General features: G+C 40.3%; 1 protein-coding gene across 1 annotated transcript in view; it reads left to right on the forward strand.

Annotated features, from left to right (window-relative positions):
* The window catches only part of IQGAP2 (IQ motif containing GTPase activating protein 2), a 307540-nt gene extending 293360 nt beyond the window's left edge, over nt 1-14180 (forward strand). Inside the window, exons 31-36 of the mRNA XM_070377236.1 lie at nt 1287-1374; nt 3298-3510; nt 5825-5985; nt 7541-7678; nt 9400-9508; nt 13226-14180. Of these exons, the coding sequence (XP_070233337.1) occupies nt 1287-1374; nt 3298-3510; nt 5825-5985; nt 7541-7678; nt 9400-9508; nt 13226-13339 (823 nt within the window). The 3' untranslated portion in view covers nt 13340-14180. The remainder of the gene's footprint in view (nt 1-1286; nt 1375-3297; nt 3511-5824; nt 5986-7540; nt 7679-9399; nt 9509-13225) is intronic.
* Nucleotides 14181-16779: the final 2599 nt, after the last annotated feature.

The raw sequence follows: 16779 nt of genomic DNA on the forward strand, positions 1-16779 counted from the left end.
TGCCTTGAGAGAGGAACTGAGGTTCAACGCAACAAGAATGAAACTTCAGATGTTGGTTAGACCTGTTTGTAATTTAAGGCGACTTCTGTTTATGTTTTTTTTTTTTTTTTTGAAGGGACACTGTCCAATAATGTTCCTACTTATGTAAAAGGGAGCATACTTGACCATTTATCTTTTACATTAAAGCCTTAGTACATAGTTACATAACCTGATCTTTAATTAGGAAAGGATGGCTGATTGTCCTAAAGAACACATATGAAAAAATACATAGTTTTGGCACTGACAGAGTGGTTTTCCAGCTCTTGTTACGGAGCATCTCTCTTGTTCTCTCCCACCTGAGGCCAGGGACCCTCACCAATGGGTTAGTCCCACCACCAGATCCGAGTTCCCAACCACCCCTCCTCCAGGCTGCTGTGTCATCCGGCAGCCAGAACCTTCACAGCCCACACGGGACTTGCACTCCCACTGGCCTTCACAGTGTTTCGTAACATTCTTAGAGCATCAACAGTAACAGCTGGTCTAGCTCCCAGTAGCTTATCATGTTTTCAACAGGCTCAGAAGTTTAAATGTTATTAAAGTCAGGACATTAGATATTATTCTTGCTCCTTCCAGAGTGATGAGCCCAGTTGTTCCTCCTGGTCATCAGAAAGTAGTCTCAGTCTGAAAAGAAGAAAGGGGGCACTTCCCTGACGGTTCGGGTGGTTGAGACTCCGAGCTTACTCTGCTGGGGCCGCGGGCTCCATCCCTGGTTGGGGAGTTAAGATCCCACCGGCTGCCACAGCATGGCCCAAAAGCGCAGATGAAATTGAAAACGAGAGAGTAATTATGACACCCTTGTGCCCAGGATGCTGACATTGTAATCTGACGTGTCCAACTCTGAGTGAGCCTGTGGGCCACAGCCCACCAGGCTCCTCTCTCCATGGGACTTCCGGGCAAAAATACTGTAGTGGGTTGCCATGCCCTCCTCCAGAGGATCTTCCCCACCCAGGGATCGAACCTGGGTCTCTTAATGTCTCCTGCATTGTCAGACAGGTTCCTTACCACTAGCACCACCTGGGAAGCCCCTATAATCCGACGGCCTCAAGCGTGTAAAACCCAGACTTTGATTATCAAGCATTCATGAACTTTGGGGAGCCTTAAAGCAGACATCCTGAAGTTCTGCGAGACGCTTCCATTTTTAAGGATTCTCTTTGAAGCTTCATCTTTGCACTGCCTCAGGAGAAACAGATTTTTGTGCATCAAGACTGCTGTCTGAAAGCCTGTCTCTCCTTTCTCTATTTTGTAAGGACCAAAAAACTGATCATTGATGTGATCCGGAACCAACCAGGAAGCACACTGACAGAAATCTTAGAGACACCAGCAAGTGCAAAACAGGTAATTGGCCTTTAGAGTGTAAATAATAAGTACCTTAGATACGTGTTGATTTTAGTAACAAATCTTTGTGCCAAATGTTTGCTGTTATCTCAGAGAAACTATCTGACACAGTTTGGAAGTAAAAATTTCAGTGAACTGACTTCAATTATATAGAAAATCCATGGAATATCAACGGAAATGAAATAGGAAAATACAGCACTGAATGTATACTAAATAATCTTATCCTAGACTAGAAGATTAGTTCTGGGTATTTCAGAGCCTCTGAATGTTCATGGTAAATTTTGAACAGTGAGTGTAGGGAACAAAGGGGAAAAAAATGGACTGCTTAAAAATGAAGACTACTCATTGCAGTGGATAGGCAGATAAGTCACTTAAGGAATTGTTCTGGTCAACAGGATATAGAAAAATACCTTTCATATTTTGTGTTTTTGCCGACTTGAAGAAATGAACAAGTGCCTTACCCATTAAAACTGTTTTTCAAATGCTTCAGAAGCCAACATCTTGAGTCCATTAGATCAGAGCACCATTATCCTGGTGTAAATAAGTTTCATAACAATCTTGCATTAAACTTTTATCAGCATCCTTCAAAATGTATCATTATTTAGTTTGTTCTGAATTAATTTCAGTTTTATTGCTTTCGTTTCAATAATTGCCACTCCCTAAACAAACACTAACAAGATTATCAATTAAATTACCTCTTTGTACTGTTGTACTTTTTGGAACTTTAGCTGGGTTACACATGATTTTCCTGAATCATTCTTAATTGGTTGTGAAGAAATTGTTATGTCATGGTTTTTAATAAAAGTATATATAACCAAAGTGGGTAAAATATAGTACTGAGTATGAGAATTTTAACTCTTAATATTTTATTAAGAATATTTTCTTTGCCCCCAAATGTAGCATAGTCACCAAGAGTGCCGACTTCCAAAATCAAAGGTAGCTCTATACCTCCCAGCTGTGTTAGGATAGGCACCTAGAAATATTTCTATGCTTCAGTTTCCTCACCTGTAAAATGGGAATGATAATAATAGTACCCAATTCAGGAGTAACTCAGTTAAAACATGTTAAATGAGTAGAAAAATATCTGTTACATACTAAGTGCTCAACAACATTGGTTGCTACTGTTGTTGTTAACTACTGACCTGGCTTACTATTACTGTGTCCTTAAGGTTGATCTGTCTTTCCTGTGTGTGATAACACTTATAGTCTTAGACTCTGTCTACGGTGTCAATCAATTTTCTAGTACAGTGACATGTGAAGATCACTAGTCTCTTGTATAGTTTTTTTAAACAAACTATCCAAACTGTTTTGATTCATTCATTTACTCATCATTTATTTGGAAACATATTTTGTGCTAGCGTACTCTTAATTTCTTTGGTTCAAAGAAACCGTGCACATTTTTCAGAGTTCATGGTTTGAGAATGATTGCTTTACCAGGACAAAGGTCTCTGACTGCCTTCACGGCTTATAAATGTCCATAAATATGGCTCGTGTGTGAGCGTTCAACTGGGTTCTGGATGTTCAGGGTTCTCGTGGCCACGTTTTAATGGATAATCTAGTTTTAATTTTCTCAACTGGACTATCCTATCCAATACTGAAATCCTTCCATCCAGGGAATTATAAAATGCTGGTTATCCCTTGTAATACATCTGTTACTAAGATAACTTATCACATTAACCATAAAATAATGATTTAGAATTTTGCTCAGGGTAGGCCTGCCACCACTGCTCTGTTTTTCGGGAAAACAAAGTAATTCCTTCCCAAAGACCCTGCCACAAAACCCCTGGGGAACATGTGATTCTGGTCTCCGGACCTTGGCTTGAGGACCTCGTTCATTTTGATACTGGTTTACCTTGTGCAGCTTCTGAACCTGTGAGGTCAGGACATCAGAGATAAATCAACATCTTGATGTTCCCTTTCCAGGAGACAGATCATGCCTCAGACATGGTGAACCGCGCGGTTTTAGATTCCAGAACTCCCGAAGACATGAAGCAGAGCCGGTCTATGGTTGAAGATGCACAGCTGCCCCTAGAGCAGAAAAAGAGGAAAATCCAGAGGAATCTTCGGACATTGGAACAGACTGGACACGTGTCATCCAAAAACAAATACCAAGACATTCTCAATAAGATCGCCAAGGTTGTGGGGAAGAGTATTCTTTCTGCTTTGCGTTAAGTTCAATTCAGTTCAGTCACTCAGTCGTGTCTGACTCTTTGCGACCCCATGAACCGCAGCACGCCAGCCTCCCTGTCCATCACCAACTCCTGGAGTCTACCCAAACCCATGTCCATTGAGTCGGTGATGCCATCTAACCATCTTATCCTCTGTCTGTGCTAATCATTGCTCATACGCTGGGACTCAGTAGGTGACATGAAAGATTCATAGTTATATACATATGGTTCCTGTCCTCCTCAATATTACAGATTTTTTAAGGTTTCAAAGCAGCTGATGACGTTTAACAGAGAATAACCACAACTCCCCCAATTAAGGGGCTTCCCAGGTGGCCCAGTGGTAAAGAATCTGCCTGTCAATGCAGGAAACGCAGGAGATGCAGATTCACTCCCTGGGTTGGGAAAATCCCCTGGAGGAGGACATGGCAACCCGCTCCAGTATTCTTACTTTGAAACCCCTGTGGACAGAGCAGCTTGGCAGGCTACAGTCTGTACAGCTGCAAAGAGTTGGACATTCTGAGGACACTGAGCTGAGCATTCAGGTGCAACTCCCCTAAATTGTCAGAAGAGCTGAAACATACCAGACATCAATGCTTAGGAAGCATAATAGATGAGTTTCATCTGTTGCTTTAAACAATACCTACTAAGTTTAAAAGTGACACTTCTAGGAGAGTTCTCTCTTGAGTAATAACTCAAGTTGTCATATAATCCTCTTGCCCATAGGACCTGCCACTGAGATGATACCTCCATGTCCCTGAGAATTTGTCTCTAGTCAGTTTAGCCTGAATGCAGTTCAGACTTCAAAGTTAGTTTCTGTTTTCTCATCCCATATTTTTACAGTTGAGAAACTTCCTGAGAAAAGGATATCAAATTAGTGCAAGGAAACATCACAGGAAAAGGCTAGATCTGTTTGCCAAGGATAAGGAAGTATATATTTTGGGTTAAAAAAAACTTTTTTCATTGTTTTCTTTTGTCCAAATATGCAAACTAAAATGGATCTGGAGGTTAAGGACAGTTACATGATCAGAAAAAAAAGAATTAACTTCTGAAAGGGAAGTGCACTCAGCTTTATTCTTCCATGGAAAGTTATGGCCATTACTGGCAATAGGGTTATTCCTTCCAGCCTGAGTGATTCAAGGGAAGTGGTGCCTTTTCTGTAATTCTGGGTTGGAAAATACTTCTCTTAGGGAATGTACATTAGAGAAATTGAGGCTTTTGTCTTAAAGAAAGAAAAAAACTATCATGAAGGCATCCCCTCAAAGATTCTACTTAATGAATTTTTAGTTAAAAGAAATGGTTTTTAATTTGTCCACAAAGGAAAAATAATAATAAACTGTTTTCTTAAACATTTCCTTAATTTACCAATTAGAATTAAAAAAAAAAAAAAAAAAGAATTATATGTTTGTAAGTTTAACCATACTATGTCTCTCTCAAGCCATAAGCAGCTTGATCAACTTCATGTTAAATCCAACTAATAGTTATCCATGTTGAATTTGTTCAGTCAGTCTTGAGACCCCAGTTGTTGTTTGTGCAAATGTTGGAAACTATTTTTCAGATTAAAAAGTATATTTTTAAAAAATTTATTTCACAAATGGGGCCGTCCCTGGTGGTCCAGTGGTGAGGACTCTGAGCTTTCACTACTGAGGGCCAGGGTTCAATCCCTGGTCGGGAAACTAAGATCCCACAATCCTGGCAGGATAGCTAAGAAAGGAAAGAAAAGAAAATGAATGTAATGATGAAATATAACACTTTTCACGATAAAGCACTCTCCAAAGTATATATAATTCAAAACATTCTGAAGAAATTGTCTCCTGCTAAAGTCTTGCTTGTACACTTTTTAAAACACTAGTTCTCCTTAGATTAATTGTATACTTACTCTAAAATTGCTTCTTTGCTTTTCCATCAACCATGGACACTCCCAGTTCTAAAGTAAAAAGGGAACATTTGGGTGCTGAGAGTTTAAAATGAGGTGACTAAAATAAACTGTTATTGTTGTTTGGTCACTAAGTCAGATCCGACTCTTTGCAATCCCATGGACTGTAGCCCGCCAGACCCCTCTACCCATTGGACTGGTTGCCATTTCCTTCTCTAGGGGTGTTAACCTGACTCTCTTGCATTGGCAGGCAGATTCTTTACTGTTGTGCCACCAGGGCAGCCCAAACTATTGTAACAGTCCCAGAGAGTGATTTTAGTACTAGATATGCTTCTTGTTCCAAAGGGGCAATATTATAAAGCAAACTCCTGCTTAAATCTCATACCATGGCCTTTCCTTTTTCCCTTAGGATATTCGAAATCAAAGAATCCATCGTAAGCTTCGAAAAGCTGAGCTGGAAAAACTTCAGCAGACGCTCAATGCACTTAACAAGAAGGCGGCATTTTTTGAAGAGCAAATCAATTATTATGACACTTACATCAAGACTTGTTTAGACAACTTAAAAAGAAAGTAAGTTGAAATCAAATACTCTTCTGTAATGTCATGATTTACACGAGGTATCAATTCATATACAATCCTGGGCTGTTCCGGTTAGGTCTGGTAGCAAACTTTGATTTATTACATAACCAGAAACTAGAATCTCAATTTTATGATTCGCCATTGTGAGCTAAGAAGTCAGGAATGAATTTAGAAACATGTTAATTCTCTATAAACATGGGCATTAAAGTTAGTTTTACCCTGTTGTGTTTCAAAGTAACTTTAAACACTTGGGGAAGCACTTTGATTATTCCTTCTTTTTTAGTCTTTTAAACACTATTACTTAAAAAAAAAAAAAGAAAGCTACCCTTGGGGATATTTACAGTAAACAGTATTTATATGCTTGATAATGTTTAAAGCCAGATACTTGCTGTCGCACAGTGCAACTTAGTGATTTTTAATTGCTTACTGGTTTTTAAACGTCATATTGACACAAAAGACAAAATTTGTCAGTTCTCTATTACCCATTAGCACACATATCATAGTTTTTTTTTTCCACAATATAGCCAATTTTAATGAGTATTCTTTGCTCATAATTATTCTTATCGCTAGATAAGGTCAATCTTAATTAAATTTTAATTACCCATTTAAATATGTAATTCATTATTTTTATGTAATACTTGTAGTCAAATTGACATTAAAAAATGGTGCTGTACAAAAAAGTAAATTTCATTAATCATAGAAGATTTGATGGAGGAATATAACCAAATTTAAACCTCATTTACCTGGACCCCACTAGTTCTGATTCATTTGCAGCCTTTAAATTACTTTTATGCTATTCCTGCGAGGAAGAAAGTTGGTCAAGCTAATATATAGTAGTAATAAAGTTGTGAGAGATTTTCTTTACATATTTACTGCATCTGCTGCAAGGCATTTTACAAGCTCTGCAGTCAAGTGAGATAGATTGGGATTCTCTCTTACATTGAGTGATCTTGAACCAATCCAGTGTTCTCTGAAGTCTCAATTTTCTCATCTTTAAGTGGGATTTGGGAGTACCAGCCTCACACGTGTTGTAATGAGAGCTAAATGGAATACTGTGGAACAGAGGAATTTATTTTGGAACACATGGAAAGGTTAATTCTGTAAATGTGAGGCAGTATTTAGAAAGCACTTGGAACAGGGATGGCCATCTAGTGTTTGTATAAATTTGTTAAACTAGACACTTTTAATGACCCCTTCCCTTAGGAGTGTGTACACAGTTCATTTCACAGCACCTCACTTGCAAAGTGACTTAAGGGAGCCGTGTGGTCCAATACTCCTGAGACAACAGAATGCAAGTGTTATGAAGCATATTCGTCTGTAATTCAAACTTGAGTCACATTGAGAATAGCTTTCCCTTAACCAGTTCAGTAGGAGATTTCACTGTGCAGGGAAGGGGTTGTCACTGACAATCACATAATATAAAGTTGCCCAGGTTCCATACCTGGAGGCCAGGGGTGGACGGGGGTGTGCTCTCCTGGCCGCTGTACTGCCAGGAACATCTGAGTTTGCCACCTTCATGGCAGATGGTCTGTTCTTATGTTGCCAGAAATACTCGGAGATCAATTAAACTTGATGGAAAAGGAGAACCCAGAGGGATGAAGCGGGCGAAGCCAGTGCGGTACACAGCTGCAAAGCTGCAGGAGAAGGGTGTCCTCCTGGACATAGACGATCTTCAGGCAAACCAGTGAGTGGCACCCAGAATCTGCACAGAACACATGCCCCCTCTCATCATGCACATCAGATCTGACTCACATTAATTCAGCTTCCTGTGGCCTTTGAAGAAAGCTTCACTGGGTCTATCAGGGCTTTCCCTTGATTTCAGATGACAGGAGAAAACACACATATTGTAATCTCTGGGCTTCCCACCAGGCCTGGCACTGATTGAGAGGTTGAGTTTCCCATGGCTTTGCCAGCCTCGCCTTTCCCTCCAAAAGTACTGAGTCATAGCGATGAGAATGCAAGGCTGCCTTTCCAAAGGCCTTTCAAAAGTAGATTATTTGCTTTGTCTTTTTAAGAAAGTGGGATTTAAAAAATTGACATTTTACTCAGTGTGCTATTTTCTGCTGCTTTCAAAGCAAATGGTTTACTATTTCTATCAATTTGTATTTCCTTCGGTTTGAAGACAAGATAGAAACCGTTGCTGCCTAGCTCCGAAAAAAAAATAGATTAATTTTGTTAAAGGCAAACAGGGAGCTGGAGTGATGTGGCTTTGAATGAGCCAGGGCCCTCATTCATTCAGCAGTAACGATCTGAGTGCTCTGGGACACTTTGCACTGTGCTGGGACCTGTAGGGACCCAGGCTTAGAGCCAAACACCCCCATCCCCAGCCTCAGAGGGTTTCAAGCCTAGGAACAACCACAGAATTCAGCTTTTGTTTCTATGAGTTCCTTTTGTAAAAGGCAAGGATATGTCTCCTGCCACATTGTCCAGCATCCCCCCTTCCATAAATGGGAGAAGACGAGTAGCTGGGCATAAACAAGTATGTTGAATTAAAAAAAAACAAAACCAGTCTGACCTTTGGTCTTGCTCAGTGAGAGTTATTTACAGTTGCAAAACAGGACCTTTCTGAGAATTCCCTGGGGATCCAGTGGCTAAGACTCTGCACTCCCGTTACAGGGGGCCTGGGTTCAATCCCTGATCAGGGAACTAGATCCCACATGCCACAACTAAGACCCTATGCAACCAAAGAAATAAAAATAAATATTTAAAAAAAAACACACCCACACAGGACTTTTCTAATTTGAAAGCCACAGAGGGTGCCTTGCCTGGGTCAGAGCCACTCCAGCAGCAGTGTATTAGAAGTGTCTTAGAAGTGGAGGAGAAACTCTCCTCCCAGGCGCCACATCAGGCACCCTTGGTTTCAAGAACCAGGTTCTTATGCTCCATCACTCCCTTTCCCCTTGTGGGAGGCCAGACTCACTGCGTACAGTCCTCTGTAACTCCTGCTGCCTCCAAGGCCTGGCTTCCCTTCCATTTATTCCATCCTGCCTTCTCTTTGACTCAGACCAACTCAGAGAAAATGCTTCTTCTTCTTTGAAGTTGCCATAAAAGTAACCATCTAAACAACTAACCTCCTGTCAGCCATACAGTCAACACTTACAGTTCTGTGAATCTCATACAATTTCCACTGTATCTTATGCTCTTTAAGACCTAGGGTCATCTTTTGCCTTTCTTTGGTAACAAAGCACCTACTCCAGTGCTCTACGGGCTACAGATTTCCTCAGGAGCCATCAAACCTAGTTTCCGTGAGCCAAATCAGGAAAAGATGATGGGGGACTTGGGGTAACTTACCTGGGGTTTTCCCAGCAGGCTGTTCACTGAGGGGGTTGACCGAGGATTCCATTCATTTCAGCTTTAACCATATATTTGCAGTTCCACATGTGTGAATGGTCCTTTCTTCACTAGGTTTAAAAATGTTACATTTGATATCTCATCTACTGAAGATGTGGGTATCTTCGATGTCAGATCAAAATTCCTGGGTGTTGAGATGGAGAAGGTTCAGCTCAATATTCAGGTAAGCTGGAATTCCTGCATATTGGGGGGGGTTTTTTAAAGGAGGGGGTCATTCTTGGCTTCCCTTGCTTGCATTCTTCGTGACAAACAATGGCATTTAGCTGTAGACCAATACCACCATTATTTGCCTGTCTAAGTATTGATTTTTTAAAAGCTACGGTTCTTCAAATTATTGGAACTTAAACTGCTTTTAAATGGTAAACCATAGCATTGAGTTTTTCTAAGCCATGTTTTCATTTTGAAACTTAGAGAAAAGAATAATATACACAACAGTATTCAGAGCTCTTGATTAAAGGCTGGAAACTTTTTCTTAGGAAATTGCATTTCTAAGATAACATATACCCAGGATTGAAACTTTCTGGATCTCATTTCTCCTTTTCTTTCTCCTTCCTAGAATTATTTTTATATCAGGTTCTTAAATTTCTTTGTTAATTCTTTGGGATCACAAGCAAGGAAAACATTGTGCAAAACAGATGGCTATAAATAGAAAAGTGAGGTTTGGGTCCTAATTATTGCTGTTTTTTAAAATAAGAATCACATTAAGCCAAATATGCTTGAATTGAAACTGAGAAAATAGTTTGTGCCCCCAAAAGAAGAAGAAAAAGAAAGTGGAGGGTGTTTGCAGCAAACATTTGCCTACTCCAACTTCTTAATGCTTAGAACAGGATCAATTTAGATCCTTAGAGATCATCCTTAAACTGATCAATCAATGTGACTGAGTTTTCTTTTTTGTATGAGGTTTTAAATGGAAATAACCCTTATTTACTTGGGCCCTTAGACTACTTGTAAAATGGTTCCCAGGTATTCTGCATGCGTCTACATGAGTCATCGTGATAAACCATGGGGAGTGGTGTAAGTTCTAGGCTCACTGCCTGCCTGACCTGTGGCTGAGGTCAAGGAAGTTATACCCCCACCCCTAAGCCATGGGGTAAAATACCAGGGCCCTTCTTTTCTGTCTGGCATTCCTTGTAAGCTTAAAGAACAAAAGAAAAAAAGAAAGAAAGAAAAAGCTAACTGGTTTGATAAAGACACTGAGATAATGGAGTAAATTGGAGAAAATTGAAGATATTATGTAATTTTGCAAAGTATACTTAAGTAAATAGTTTTCTAATGTATTTTAAATGTCACTAAATGTATCTGTTTAAAAATTAAACTGAACGTCTTGACTCACTCCATGGAACACTTAAATTGAAGAAGAGAAAAGAATGCAGTGATGCGCTTTGGTTAGTGATTCTTCTCTAAAGCAAAGATATATCATGGATTGCCAAGAAGGGAATGCCCCAAGGCCAATCAACATCTACTGAACAGATGAATCACCAGTGACCAGGAGACACCTGTTTAGAGAGGCCTTGGGAATTCTACAGGACTTCCTTTTAACGTGGGTGCAGACATCCAGCTTCACTTGCTCCTTTGTTAAAGTTCCATAGTAGGATTAGCTGTTCACGCCCTTCACTTAGACATACAGTTGTCAAATGTTACTCCTTAGCTGTCTGCAGATGGCTAATATGCTCCAGATTTTTTCAGTCATTCATGTATATCGTCAGGACCAGTTATATAATTTTCAGGGCTCAGTGCAAAATGAAAATGCAGAGCTCCTTACTCAAAATTGGTGAGAATTTCAAGATGGTAACAACAGAACATTAAGTGCAAGGCCCTTTGTCTAATCAGGGGACTGTGTGCAGATCGAATGCCCACAGAGCCAGCCCTGTATAAAATGATTGTCAGACATAAAGTCAGACATCTTGTCACATATGGCTTTTAGACAGTTCTAGTATGAAGTGAATTTTAAGAAAGAGAAGTATGATGGCCAGGTCTTTAGTTTGAGTCAAGGACTTTGTTTCTAAAAGGACAAAGGGAGATTCCTTCTAACTCTATGTGTCTAGATTTTCTTCAACCCACTGTTTCCTCGGTTCATAAAGATTATATCCTGTAGCCATGTACATAACAGGAAGCGTGACGTACGTGAAGGGGTTCTGCTTATACAGATAATGGCTGGTGTTTATGGAGGGCTACAGCCTTGGCGTTCTTCTTTTCCCAGATGAAGAACTGAGGTTCAGAAAGCATGCTATGGAAGGGGCCCCTGGAGTCCAAACCCTGCATCGCTCTGCTCCGCTGCCTGTCTCACAGGATTCCAGTTGATCCTGACCAGACAAGAGTGGCTTATAAAGGGTTTGCAGACTCCTTGATCTCGTCTACCCAGTAACATACCTGTGGAGTTGGCAGTGTCAAGCCCCAATTTACGCACAAGAAAACACAACTTCAGCGAGGTTATATGTTGTTGCAGTCTTATAGCAAATAGTGGAGCTGAGGCTAAAATCTGGTCTTCAACCATGAGTTCCATCAGAATTCCTCCGGTCCCCACATGGGGGGCCCAGCTAATTTCCCTCTGTACATGATTCCTTCTCAACCGAACCATGTTGGTTTCGTTCTTTTCCACGAGACTTTAACAGATGTTGCCTGTCCCAAAGGAAAAGTGAACCTCCACCCCTGTTTAATAGTCAAAAGCATTCTTGATCAAAGAACTTCACTTCCCTGTGGCATTTCCATCTCAGAAGCATTTCTAAATAATGGAGGGGTTTTAGTTGAGTGCAGTTGGAGCTAATTGAGAAAGTGGAGCAGGAAGCTGGCAAGAGCCCACATTCTCTCAAAGATGATTCCAACTTCCGCAGGTGGCCATGCTCGTTGCAGACACAAGGTATTATCATTAAGAAGCAAGAAGTTTTCAGAACTAGAAGCAGGAAAACAAGACCTGGGTATGAGCCTAGGGCAGTTCAGGAATGATACCTTCTGTTTGGGAAGGGCCCCTGTCCTGGTTATTATAAAATGTTACTGCTTAGTCTCATGTGTGTGACTGGTGTGACCCAGTTATTAATTTATAAATGAAGGAAATTTTATTAATTTTTCTTTGTTTATACAGCAGTGATGAAACAGAGTGATAAACTTACTTGAGGTTGAGGAACAGAATACAGGAACACAAGTAGTCTGTCTAGATCAGGAGGAGTTGCTTTGTCTGTTGGTCTCCAAATGTCAGTCTCACAATTTTCATGAATAAATAGATCATTTCTCCCCATTTCTACGTATTTGTTTATAAAGTATACCTGCATTTGGCACTTTACTCAAAATTAATTTTAAAAAATACACAGAAAATATGAATGCTTAAGGAATGAGGGGAAAAAAATAAAGAGGAGTTTCTAATATTCTTTTTGCTCCTTAATGAATTGTCTGACTCTCACTTTAGAAAACACTGGCTCTTCTACAGGATATACCTCATCTTGCTGTCACCTCTGTGTCTTGTTTTTCAATTAAAATTAAACTTTTAATTATATATCTAATGTTAATGGTATTGGTTTTCTCTCATACAGTCCTTATCAATTCTAAAAATCTGTTTTCTTTCATTGAGATGAGTGATTCTCAGACTATGGCACCCAAACTAACAGTATCATCACCCCTTGGGACCTTGTTAAAATGCCAATTCTTGGGCCCTCCCGCAGAGCTCCAGAATCAGAGGTTCCTGGGGGTGGACCCCAGCAATCTGTGTTAACTGGCCTGTGTTTCATTAAGAAAGCAGCTGATTCCGATGCACACTGAAGTATAAGAGTCCCCACCGAGGTCCTTAGGTCAACTGAATCTTATTTTTGTCAACAAATTCTTCTAGAATGTGTTTTAAATGTGGGAAACGTCAAGTTGAAGCTGTGATTGGTGTTCCTTGCAATTGCAGGATTTACTTCAGATGCAGTATGAAGGCGTAGCTGTGATGAAAATGTTTGATAAAGTCAAAGTGAATGTAAACCTTCTCATATACCTGCTGAACAAGAAGTTCTACGGGAAGTGAAGTGCCTGCAGAAATCTCTTGGATTCTGTATGACCTGGATTAGGAAATGAATCTGTTTAGTATTTTTGTTTCTAAACATGATTGAGATCACTGCTTATAAACGTGTGATTTTTTTTTTTCAAGACCAAAACTGTTCTGAAGAATGTACCCACGTGCCTTTCTGGTAATCTGATACTGCAGTAGAATGAGACACGGAACGAATTCTTGTAAACGCTGCCATGCTGTACTGTGGTGCGCGTACTCTGATTTAAATCTTTGGACATTCTGGGATTTGTTTTAAAGTAGGGAGATAATTTTAGCTGACTAGGGACAAATGTGTAAACCTATTTTCCTATGAAAAAAATTTTAAATGTCCCATTTGAATAATGTACCTCTTCATAGATTTTTGTTGTTATTGTTTTGCTCTGTGGAGAAATGGAAACTGAATTATTTGTAATGAATTATTTAGACAGATAACTTGGTTCTAAGCCCTGCCTCCTGGGAGTTATCGATTTTAAAGAGAACTTTTGTGCAATTCAAAATGAGTTTTATAACTAATTGAAAGTGACAGTACAATAACACTTTCTGTACAAAGGTATATATTTTATGTGATTTATTCCTACTCAGTGAAGTGCACTACTGCCTCAGGGTAAAAACCCTCGGACCCAGAGCCTTTAAGTGACTAAGGAATACCGTGAACAGCGATCGAAGGCCCCCATTTCCACCCCTCACAATCTATTTGAATATTTCCACTGTGCCTCTCAAGCTTTTGTAATGCAATACGATCAGTATCTGGATGGTTTTTAAATGTATTCTTTGAAAAATTGTTTTATGTAAAATAAATGTTACTGAATTACATTAATTTGCCTTTTGACTGAATAAATCCAGATCATTTAGTGGGTAGGGGAAGCTTCTTGGTGGGGCCTTTGGGGAAAAGAAGTACCATTGACCCTCAGACGACATGAGGTTTGATCTGTGGGGGCCACTTATATGTGAACTTTTTCAATTGACAATTTAAATGAAACATGAATTTCTCTTTGACATCTTTTTAGTTTTGATACCTAGTGTTAATAAGATGTGTAACATCTACAGTGTTTTATAACATATAGGACAATATTAATATAGGTACTGAGGAATTCTTTATTTTATAACAGATGACAGACTTTCAGTATTGATAAATGCAGTGCAGTACTGTAAATGTCTTTTCCTTAAGATTTTAATAACCTTTTCTCTAGCTACTTTATTGTAAGAATACAGTGTATAATACATATAACATAAACAATATGTGTTAATCAAGCATATTGTTTATGTTCTTGGTAAGGGGCTTCCCAGGTGGCACAGTGGTAAAGAATCCATCTGCCAATGCAGGAGACCCAAGAGACACAGGTTCAATACCTGGGTCAGGAAGATCCCCTGGAGAAGGAAATGGCAAATGATTCCAGTATTCTTGCCTGGAAAATCCCATGAAATGAGGAGCCTGGGGGGCTACAGTCCATGGGGTCATAAAGAGTCAGACACGACTGAGCGCACACACATGTTATTGGTTAGACTTTAGGTCAACAGTAGGCTATTAGTAGTTGAGTTTTAGGGGAGTCACAAGTTATACTCAGATTTTTGACTGCGTGAAGGGTGGATGATTGAGGCTTTTAACCCCCACATTGGTTAAAGGGTCAACTGTAACACACCTATACCTGTACTATGTAGAACAGTTTACAGGGAGAAAAAAATAATTTTCCCTCTATCCTTCAGGGTCTTGGCTGAGGACCACACCCCCATAATAAAAGATTAACAGGAGAAAAAGAGTTTAATAACTCCTGTACATCCTACATACATGCGAGACACACGGGAAAAACTGAGTAACTCCCCCAAATAGCCCAAGCCACCCCCTTAAATTTCCAGCTAAAGACAATGGGGGAGGGAAGCAGTTACAGGAGGCAATCGGGAGATTTCCCTTAAAAATGTAAAAGTCTTTCACAAAAGGGTAATTCCTTGGCTTCCACAGCTTCTCCTATATCTGCTGCTTTTCAAAACTAGCCAGTTTGAAGTACTCCTTCTACCAGAAATACATATTCTGCTCCCTTTCAAGAGTGGCTGCTGTGACCCAAAGTTCTAAACCCTGTGACTGAGACGAGGTGGAAGTGTTTTCTTGGTGGTAAGCGAGCAGTGCTCCAAGTTCCAGGGCCACAGGCTGGCACTGGGCTCTGCCCTTGTCACTGATTCAGGGAAAGAAGTCCAGGGCGGGTCCTTTTGTTCCAAGTGCCACGTGTTGTTTCTGCTTACTTCCACTGGCCAAGACTTAGACACGTGGCCACAACTAGCTTCAGGAGAGGCTGGGCAGTAAGGTCTGTAACTGTAACTGTAACTCAGCAGCCATGTGCCCAGTGAAAACCCGCGGTTCTAGTTGTAAAGAAACGGAGCAGTGATACCTGGCGACGAACCAGCTGTCTCTACCACAACAGTAATGCAGACTCTCAGGCTAACCCTGACCAGAGTACCCCTGACACTTTGTATTCTGTTCATTCATTCAACAGGCCTTATATTCCATAGGGATTACCAAATACTAAGAAACTGGGTTAGCCTATGCTCATTTGGCATAAGCTTCCCAGATGGCACCAGTGGTAAAGAATCCACCCGCTGGTGCAGGAGACACAAGAGACAGTTTTGATCCCTGGATGGGGAAGAGCCCCTAGAGTAGGAAATGGCAACCCACTCCAGTATTCCTGCCTGGAAAATCCCACGGACAGAGGAAGAGTTAGACACGACCGAGCGCACGTGCACACGTTTGGCACAAATGAACTTGAAGGTAAGATAGAATTTGGAAAACTCAGATTTAAAAAAGTCGAATCTGCTACTTTAATAATGGTTTCAGGTTATACAGATTTTTGACAGAGGTAAATACCTTGAAACAATGTTGTCTCAACAGTTTGTAGGTGTGGGTTTTTTAATGCATGACCTTTGCTACAGACTTCTATCAGAGCAGTCATTAAACATACAGTTAACTTCACCTTGAGACTAAACCCTGTCTCCTCCAACTAACATTAGGTGAGGAACAGGAACCTGTAGGAAGTCGGTGGTAAGTTAAACTTCCTTCTTCATCCTCTAGGAAAGACTTTAAGTGGAAATGTACAAGAGGAGCCAAAATTAGGGGAAGATGTTTAGAGATAAAAGCCAACCTTTAGCAGGGTCTCAAAAAGGGGCTTGTCTTAACTTTTGAGTGACATGCCTGAGTATTATTTGTATGGATGAGATCTTTGCATCATGGCAGCACCCTCAAGGAAAGCCGTGAATGTTTTCTCTTGGCCCACAAGATGAGGTAATTGTTAAAGATGTTACCAGTTGCTACTTGTTTGAGATCTTGAAGGGACATGAATGAATGAGTGACCCCGAGAAGGAAGCAGGTAAGGAGGACAAGGAGCCAGTGGAGGCATGGATGCAAAGACTCCTGGAGCCAAGGCCTGCAT

This window comes from Bos mutus, chromosome 10 (genome assembly GCF_027580195.1).
Source record: "Bos mutus isolate GX-2022 chromosome 10, NWIPB_WYAK_1.1, whole genome shotgun sequence".
Lineage (NCBI taxonomy): Eukaryota > Metazoa > Chordata > Mammalia > Artiodactyla > Bovidae > Bos > Bos mutus.